General features: G+C 29.9%; 1 protein-coding gene across 1 annotated transcript in view; it reads right to left on the reverse strand.

Moving 5' to 3' along the window:
• LOC106460612 (protein RRP5 homolog) overlaps positions 1 to 10,492 on the reverse strand; it is an 84,074-nt gene that overhangs the window by 31,227 nt on the left and 42,355 nt on the right. Inside the window, 5 exon segments of the mRNA XM_013920333.2 lie at positions 3,678 to 3,814; positions 4,338 to 4,472; positions 6,649 to 6,871; positions 8,394 to 8,489; positions 9,047 to 9,121. Of these exon segments, the coding sequence (XP_013775787.1) occupies positions 3,678 to 3,814; positions 4,338 to 4,472; positions 6,649 to 6,871; positions 8,394 to 8,489; positions 9,047 to 9,121 (666 nt within the window).

The following is a 10,492-nucleotide window of genomic DNA, read 5'->3' on the forward strand; positions in this document are numbered from 1 at the left end:
TCATTTTGTTTATTGTTACAGAGTAGGCACAGTAAGAGGACAATGTAGTTGTAATGTGCCTCAGGATACATAACCTTGTGATCTGCTGTACTTGTATGGATGGGGTAGGCAATTTGTTTTACCAGTGTCAGTAAAGGAAACCATAACTGAATCAAATTCAAAAGAGAGACTTTGCAGATGTAAAGGAAAAGATCCTTCTTATTGTTACAAAGTAAACTGTCACCTCTTCACTGGATATATTTATTTTGTGCAAAATTTCATGCCGAACTTGGATTAAGGATAATGTCACTTTTAGAAAACTGACTAACATGTGACCTTGTTCAGGTGTCATCACACTTGAAAATGTAAATAAACTGGTTTCTCTTGTAGAGAAAGTTTATAAAATATTTTGAGATGGATATATTTTTACCTTTTTAAAAAAAATAAAGAGGATAGCTCATAATCCCAGTTACATGTATTTTTTCACGTTTTTAATAAAAATGACCATATTTTTGTTGGTTATAATTTCAGAAAATGACATGTTTTAGTGGCAAAAGCAAAAACAAGATGTTATAATGATTGATCAAATTTATAATTTTTGTTTATGTTGGGTAGCATCAATAGTTGAGCTAAACAGAAGGCTATGATAAAGTAATTACTACAGGGCAAACAAGGTTAATGAACCGAGTAATAAATGAAAGTTAAGGAAAGTCAAAGAATTTTCAAAATCAACCAGCAAAAACTAAAAAAACTAATCAGAGAGGCAAAAGGATATACATATATGGGCATTTTTTTCTCCCATTTCGAACTTAGTCTCAATGATTTAGGGGTCGGCTGATAATTGTTGTAAGCCAAGAGCAATTTACTCCCAGGTGGCAATCATACAGGATGATCATGTTCAGTGGCGAGGATTTAAACTGAAAACCCTCACATTATGAGTCTTAACCACCAGGCTGCACATATCTGTATACATACTAATAACACAATTGTGATCTTTATATGATGTTTATCATATAATTATTTTGACATAAATAGAAATGCTAAGTATACATATAGCTGTTTCAATTACTCTGGTTTTCCTTGTTTGTATTTTAATTTATAACTGTCAAGAATTTCCAGAAGGTTTATGATAATTAATGACAAAAAAACGTAGCATTCTTTCAACTTTTTTTTCATATGAAAGGAAAACCATCCTGTTTTATGTGGCAAGATAATTCCATATCCCTTTTGCACACTTTTATTTACACATCAACTTATATACTGAACAAATATACAGTAAAAACAAAGAGTTGCATGCAATCAACAGTTGTCAACCAAACACAATAACCTGTTTTTTTACCATTGGATATTTGGTTTATTAATAAAACCAGTGATGTTTACAGACTCTTAGATACACAAACCTTATTTGTAGAATTATTAACATCACATTACTATGTGAAAATGATTTTTGACTAACCAATTATGGAAGTTCCCTTGCGTGTTTTGACCTAGAACTGAATTTCATTGGCCACAATACACCAGTATTTATTGTGGGATGACTACTGAAAACTCCACCTACCTTTCATTTCTAAACAAATTAAATTACTAGCCACAGGGTGAACTTAAATGCCTTCTTAAGTCAGAGATTATTACTAGAGCTGGGTGAATCATACCCTTAATAGTGAAAGGATTTTCTACCACTTTCTAAATTTTGTTTATACTTATTTGACAATCCCACTTTTACACAATATTTCACTAGATAACAATCAAATAAGCTATAGAATATTTAAAACCTTATTGTTCACTCGTAGAAAGAAGAGAATTTAATAATTATACTTGTCAAACACAAAAAATTACATAACAATGTTTATTACTTATGAAATAAGTATTAAGAGAACTATAAAAATGTAGCGTCTAGGTTTAATAAAATAATTAAAGAAAACTTTGTAAATAAGTGTTTCAGTAACAAATACTGAAAGTAAAATGTTAATAATTCAGTAAGAGTAAAAACGTTATTTCAACAGTTAAGTAACTATTAATGTCAAAAGAAAGTATTGCATTAAAAATAACAAGACCAAACCTGTGATAAAAAAAAACATTTTGATTACTATAAAAAAGCCTTAACAACTACAACAAAAACTAGTGCATATATTAAAAAGATCACAAAGGCACAGGCTATAATGTGGGATACAAGATATACTTATTAATTTCAGCTTTTACTACTATAACAGGGGATTGCCAATATCAGGAGGTAAAGTTCCATTACTTACCCCCAATGGTAAGTTTTGTTTTTTACTTTACATTTCTATGGAGAGCAGTAACCTTTCCACAACTGTCTGCAAGCAGTGAAGTGTGATACAGATATGGGATGATGTGGGCTTCAGCACTCACATCTTACTCTCATAACTTAGTATAATTTTTCTAACTTATTTTATGTTTATTCTTCTTTCTTTAACATGTGAGGTTGTTTGTTTGTTTGCACAAAGGAACTAGGCTATCTGCGCCAAACAACCAGTAAATAACAATTAAAAGTAAAATTGTTATAAAATGTAAAAATATATTGAGTTAAAACTAAACAATGTCCAAAATTCAGATAAAAGATTTAAATAGAATTAAAGAGGCCTTAAACTCACAAAAAGCTAAAAACACAGTCAGGTTAGACAGTGTCATTGGGTAAATAGAAAGTATATGTCAAAAATGGTGCCACCTCTCACAGTCGTAATAATGGCACAACAGTAAAATGTGGGATATTGTGACTTGAGTGTCACAAAGGCTACACATTGGTGGGTCAATACCAGATAAATGAAAACGATGACAATAGTAGTACAATGGTGTTGTTTTTTTATTGTTTATTAAAAATGGTGGAGAGACAAGTATACCAGAATTTTTACAATGTTGTACAGTATGTTTTGTTCTGTAATTGGTATACTAGCAGGTTCACAAATCTGTGAAAAGTGGGATTTTATTGTTTTACATAATTTTATTTTCTAATGTTTATTTGTTAGTCTTCTGAAGAGTATGTACTGGAGATTTATGGTTTAAATATATGTGCATGGGTGAGGGTCAAAGTGTATATGCCACAACCTTTTATAGAGTGCCATTCAACATGGTATTATGTATTTTGATGTCAGGGTTATCAACTATTCAGTTTACCCTACACTACTGATTTAGTGACATTTTGTGGTAGAGAATAGTAAATACCAGATACAATACAAATGGATACTGAAAAAACTGTAGATATGCATTTTGGAGGTTCTATAAGTTATGCAAAGGTAATATAAACTGTGTGATGTATAAACTTATTTTTATTTTTCATGTGAACATCACTTTTCACTCTGATTAGTTAGTCTGGGTCAGACTGATGTCATCAATTCACAGACCTATCTCAAGTACAAATATCAACATCTGATTATCTGTGTACAACAGACTAAAAAGCTTGCCACATTTTGTGTACAAACATGTAGTAAATTTGGGATTATAGTCAACATGACTTCTCAAATACAGGTCAATCCCTGCATTGATGTCAAGCACATTCAGATAATTCTAGTAACTATTTCTCCACTATTCTTCCAATATTATTCACATAGTCTTAGAAAAAAAACAGTGTTACAGATAGTTAAGTTGAAGCAATACATTAATTTAAAACAGACCAAAGAATATTTGAAATATGTATTTAAAAATTACTCTCAAACAAAAAACTTTAAACACAATAAACATACCTTGCTACTTTCAGAAACACTGACATTTTTGAAGTGTTTTACCAGAGAATGTGACAATGATATTTCAATAACGCTATTCACAAAATCTGCATGAAGCACGACAGCCTCAGCTTTGTCCCCTACTTCCCAGTGTTTTCCTGATGGAAGAAAATTACAGTTTATCATATTTTTATAAATAAATGAAAATCATTCTTGCATTCTCTCTGAAATTCATATAATATACATAGTTAATAAGGTTACTGAGAATTAGACTTATTTAACTTTAACTAAAAATATAAGTTACTTATATTTTATCTGGAAAACAGATACAAAGAAAAGTAATTGTTTATGTGTATTTTATAGGTCACAGTAAATTCTAAATTTACCCTAAACACCAGGCTGTGGTAAGTCAAAGATAAATTAAGCACACAGCAAACGCTTATAAAACTCAGAATAATCTAAAATAAGCTTTATTCATTCTCAACACTTACTTCCAACTTCTGTCGTGGTTAATCACATAGAAAAATAGAGAACAATTCCAGCTAATGTAAGTCCTTCAACCTTAAGATAAGAGATTTAATACAAAATGGCAGTCTGTATATGTTATAATTGCTAAGCCAAAAGAATCCTTATTGGTGGTTATATACGCACACGCACAAGTAAATGAGAATTGTTTCTTACCATCCAACTGGCTCTTAGTAGCAAATCCATAGAGATCAGTGTGCAGTTTACACAACACTCCAAACTCTGTAACCTGGAAGACTGTGACATCTCTGACAGTACCAGGTTTAACGTTGGCTATTTCAGCCTTCATACCTGAAGAAGGAAAACGTTTTAAAACCCATGGAGAAATAATAAAAAATATATATGAAAATACAAAAGTTGATCTTCCAATTTCTAAGAAAATATACTTTTGGCTTCCTTCTTAAATATTTTACTCAAATAAATATTGGAAATATAAAGGAAAGCAACAGAATAAAACTTTTTTTTTATATTGAAAATAATATTTCTAGAAAAACTTACAATAAATGTTTTCTGTGGCTGATTGTATTTACACTATAAAGGAATACCTAACATATGTATCTAGTTTCTTTATAAGCAAATTTCACACCATTAATGAATGTGACAAGTGACAGCCCATAACAACAGATTTAAAGGGAAACAGCAAAACTAAGATAATTCATACACAAATATCTCCATAAAAGCAGTACAAACTAACACCTATAATATACAGTAAGCAAAGGTGAAATTCTGCTTGTACTCAGTTCTGGGACTTGCCTTAATGTTAGTACTTAGAACAAGGACATATTTGATTTGCTTTTCATCCAACACACAAGTCTTCCATCTTACTGTTAGAAAGCAGAGATGTCACAACTCAGAATATAAATAAGCATTAAATATTCTTCAAATGAACCAATAAATGACCTTATGATATCAGTATTTGTTGGCAAGAAGATCACAAGGAGAAGTTATTCAGTAACTTCAACATCAATCACTATTAAACCAATCGGGTAATCTCATCTGGCTGTTTGATTTATATGATTGGTCAATAAAAAAAAAAATATCCAAATGATGTTTTATTGACTGATGCAGTACAATTGTTATCCACCTCTGATATTAGAACATATAATGCCTTTTTAACATTCAATGAAATATGAAGCAAAAAAGAAAAACAACAACATATGAGGTAAGTTTACAATTATGAAAATTTTGACTTAATTGCCTGTTTAACATACATTTGTTTCTTTAAAACTATCAAAACAATAAATATTATGGAATATATAGAACAGTTTTCTGTAGAATGTTAAAATAATATCTATAAGTGTGCTCACTGTGAGTGTTGTTGTATTATTAATCATACAAAATTCTTTGTTGTATTCACATACGAGTATTGGCACTTTTTTGTTGAGAATTTCAACCCTGCAAGCAGGTAATACATAAATTACAAACTATTAATGAAAGATGCTGTTGCAATATGGTTCCATGTTTACAGTATGGTGTGTTGTGAAGTTGAATAAGGAGCCAATGAAATCACTCATTTATGATTTGAGTTATTTTTTTAGTTACATGCAAAATTAAATATAATTAATTTGTTAATACCTAATTCATTTTGTCCAGCACACAATGACTTAAAGCAATTAACAAGAAATTAAATTTTGTTTTTCTAAAGCAAAATATTATTTATTTCAGAATTATAAAAAGAAGCAATGGACATAAAGTAAAACAAGAAAACCATCCAATTGTCCTGGTATTAACAACAATGACTATACAAGTATAGAACACATACAATATTTTCTGTATTGTTTTTGCTCAAAGTACAGTAAGTTCTGATATGTTTATATTCAAATTTTACCTTCAAAGGATGGCCACAATAAACTTTAAAAATAGAACAAAGTGAGAAAAAGCTATAATACTCCTAGCAGTGTGGAGGATATTAAATATTTACAGGAACTTCAATGGACAAGTTACCAAGATACTTTTTGCACCATCATTTAAAAAAGGACCTGATAAACAGATGGCAGGATGCCAAACAATTGTCCTGTGATGGTGTATGACACAAACAACTAATTTTTATATCTTTTGTAGTTAATGTATATTTCATTCTTCATTAAAATAAGTGTTCATTATAATGTTTAATTAATATTTATTACTAAATATTTTTAATTATGATCATTTTGAATTGTTAGATTAGTGCATGGATTTAGGACAAACCTAAAACTTCCAAGCTGGCCCAATATCATGAGATATTGGGATTATAGCAAAAGATATTGCTACAAGCAAGTGTATCTAACTGATGAATCAATGCATGTTAATGATAAATTAGCTACATCCATTACTGAGTTAATTTTTTTGTTCTGATTTATGTTTGTAGCTTGCTTTGATCAGAAGTTAATGACAATACAATCAGACACTTGATTCAACTAAGTTTGTTTCCATTTATTTACATGAAGAAAAACTACAACTAAAACCTATAGCACAATTAGATTCATACCTCCAGTTTCTTCACAGTTATTTTTTATTTTTTCCCAGTCATTTAAATAATTCTCCAAAATGGTGACACTAGGTTCTGGATCATTAAAGAAGCAGTCAGAAAGCCGAGTGCTAAGGTCCATCTGATGTTTCTCAGAATCAATGAGTATAACCTTGGCTGTAACAGTCTGATGACAACAGAATCCTGAAGACTCAGGATCAGCAATCCGTTCATTGGTCATATGCTGTTAAAAAATTAACAACAGTTTAAAAAACATTCTGGATAAAAAATTTGGTACCAAACATTCATATCAGTTTAACCAAGATAATTTTTAAGGTTTGGTATACATGATGAAAAACTTACCACTACGTGAAGTTTTAAAGAATTCAGTAGAAAATTATAATATACAAATCAGTGAACGATGCTCTATATACAGAAAGTTTACTATAAAATGAATATTCTTGAGTGATATCTCAAAGCTAAAAATGCCCAGTTTCTCAATCCATTACCTAATGTGACTTTGATTAATGATTTAGCATATTACATCCTTTCTCTATGCAAGAGCCAAAAGAATAATGATTCTCTTACTGTTTGCTGTAGGCAGAAATGAGTTATTTATTCACAAAAACAACCTTGAAATGTTTTTTTTTAATTACCATTAGTTTAACAAACACTGCAGTCAAATCTAGTATGTAACTTTTCCAAATTGCAGGCATCTCCATTATAATGAATGATATGTTAACCTTACCTTAATATACAAGCCACTAGTCATCTCTACAAACTATGACTGAAATTACCCTCATATAAACACCCCTGGGAAGAAAAAGTAGTAATATATTCGAACAGTTACATATATCCAAACATCTTTTGATATTATGATAAAAACTTGACCTTTATCTATGTGAGCCGTTGGTCATCTCCTAAACATATAATTTACCTGTAGGGATATAAATCCCTGCATGTCTTCAGATACTATGATAGTAAGTTACCCTTACTAATACAATCCTCCTTTAGGATCTAAGGAAATAATTATCCTTACTTTAATAAATAACTTAACAGCTTCAAGAGATCAATATAATAGTCTTACTCTTACTCATATAAATGAAAAACACATCTTTGTGACCACAGATAACTCACTACAACTAATACAAGCCCCTGATTACCTTTAGTAAACAAAGATGAAGTTTATTGTTACTAAAATTATTGCCAAAACTTACTGTAACTAATACAAGCACCCTTGGTTAGCTTCAAAAAACAAGGATGAAACATAACACTACTGGATTCATTACCAAAACTTACTTTAACTAAGAGAAGCCTCTGGTTACCTTTAGTAAACTAAGATGAAACTTAACATTACTGAAATCATTACCAAAACTAACTTACCTAACTTATTCAAACCTGTGATTATATTTAACAAACTATAACGTGACTTAACTTTGCTAGAACCAGTATCATAACTAGCTGAACTTATTATCTTTAGTAAAATGCAGTAAAACTTAACACTACTAGAACCACTACCAAAACTAGTTTAACTTACTCAATTATCTTTAGTAAAATGAATTAAACTTAACATTACTGGAACCAGTACCATAAGAATAAGGTAATAATTCATGTTTACTGACGGAACCTCAAGAATCTGTTTTCAAAACTAACATTTTACCCTTAGCAGTACCAGTCCACAAACATCTCCAAAAAACTAAGGGACCCTGTTTACCTTTATTTACTGACACTACTTCATGAATCTGTTTTTAAAACTAACAACTTACCCTTAATGGTACCAGCCCACGAACATCTCCAGGAAAATCAACAAACATTCCAAATGATGAAAATTGGTTCACAACTCCAAAATAAATTTTTTCAGGCTATAAAAACAAACACGCAAACTTTTGTAGAATGAAAAATAAGATTCTTTGTTAATTATCATAATTCACCTTTAAAGAAAGTACATATTTCCAATTCAAAAAACAAGTCATTAATACTCATTACCAGCTTGTTTGTATACTATTCACTGATAATACGATCCACACATTGCATTATACTGAGTAACATCATGATTTTGTCTGTTTCAGCATTCAGTGTTAAGTACTGATCACTCTCTCTGTAAAATACACAGAGCACTTCAGCAGCAATTAGTTGGATATTACATTAATATTTATGATAATTTGTTTAAATTTTTCTTGTATGACTAATATGCTGTTAGAAACCCTCCAATCATGGACACACAAGCAATATGATGCATAAACAGTTTAGAAAAATGTGTTTATAAAGCTGAGTAGATCCTATACGAACACCATCAGTAATTCTAGAATTAAACTAATTCTTTGTGTGAAATAAATGGATTAACATTTTTGAAAAGTTAACTGTCTACTTAATATTGAAGTTTAAATAAATTACTGATATAAATACAGCTTCAACAAACCTCAAAGTCTTCAAATTTACAGGTTAGACTATCTTCTTTAACCCCATTCACTAACAAAGGTTTTTTACTCACAATCTGGTCTCAGTCAAGCATTTCTCTTTTTTTATATAATGTATTCTCTTAGTGTAGATGAATTTAATGAAGCTTCAAACTTAATTATTATTCCATAATAAAGTTCAATTACTTCTTAACAATTTTTTTATCAAAAGTAAGGTAACTATATACATAATACAATTCATAAATTAATGAATTACAAAATAAATTGTATTAAACATCATACAGCAATACACATAAAACTGAAACCCATACTGATTAGATGTCAATGTTTTTCACTAAAATCTTATAAGTCCTAATGAGATTCAGTCGACTTAGGAAATTTAGTTTATTTTAAAATCCACTTATTAAACTAACAATGCAAAATTATCTTTTTAAATAGGAAAGTTAATAATAAAAATAAATAATAATATTTAAAACATTATACCCAATAACATTATTGAAACCAACTTCAGTGTAAAATGAAAAATGTCATAACATACAACTGAAACACATAAGAACCAAATTGTTGGTTCCTAATATCCACACAGCTTACTAATACATAAAATCTGAATGTGACTCAGGATTCCCATACTTTCAGCAGAAAAAAATTTAAGAATAATTCCAGAATTTTTCAAGCATATTTTTCATCGTTTTCTTAGAATTTTTAGTGTATAGTTGGTGATAAATAACTATAACTTAAAACTACAATGTTATAGTTATTGATCACAATACTAATTTATTTACTTTAACACACTTGTGTCATGCCAAGTTCGATTTACAGTTATCCATAATTTAATTTACCAAACAGTCTCCAGACATATTGACAATTTACATTGTTTCAACCTGTTTCACATAACATCGGGGCCAAGCTATCAAGATATCACAATTAAAAATAACTGACATTACAACCAGACACCTACTTTAAGGGTTGTTTCATAAATTTAGTTTAAGTCCTAACTCAGAAATACATGTGCAAAATAAACACACTGTCAGCCTGAGTGGTGAGTCATAAACATGTTCATAAATTTACTAATTTCTAATTATGTTGGACTCCCCACTGTACAAGGCTTTCTGATTGGGTCAAGCTGTACATAGATTGATGGAATACATCGTACAATCTGCCAATGATACAAATTCTTGCAACCTAAGCTAAATAATACCTATGCAACCAATGAGTAGACTAAATGCTCTCCCCATAAGCAAAGGCACACAATATTAGAGATTCTTAGATTTTTAATAATTTTCAGAAATCTTATATAGAATGAGTGGTAAACATTCATACATTTATAATAGTACATCCGCAACCAAAAGTGACAAAAGATATAAAAAGCTTATACTCAATAAAACAAAAGAACCTACATAGAGAACTATACCAACCAATTTCGATGATGAGGAACCCACTTTGAGACT

The sequence above is a fragment of the Limulus polyphemus genome, unplaced genomic scaffold (assembly GCF_000517525.1).
Source record: "Limulus polyphemus unplaced genomic scaffold, Limulus_polyphemus-2.1.2 Scaffold804, whole genome shotgun sequence".
Lineage (NCBI taxonomy): Eukaryota > Metazoa > Arthropoda > Merostomata > Xiphosura > Limulidae > Limulus > Limulus polyphemus.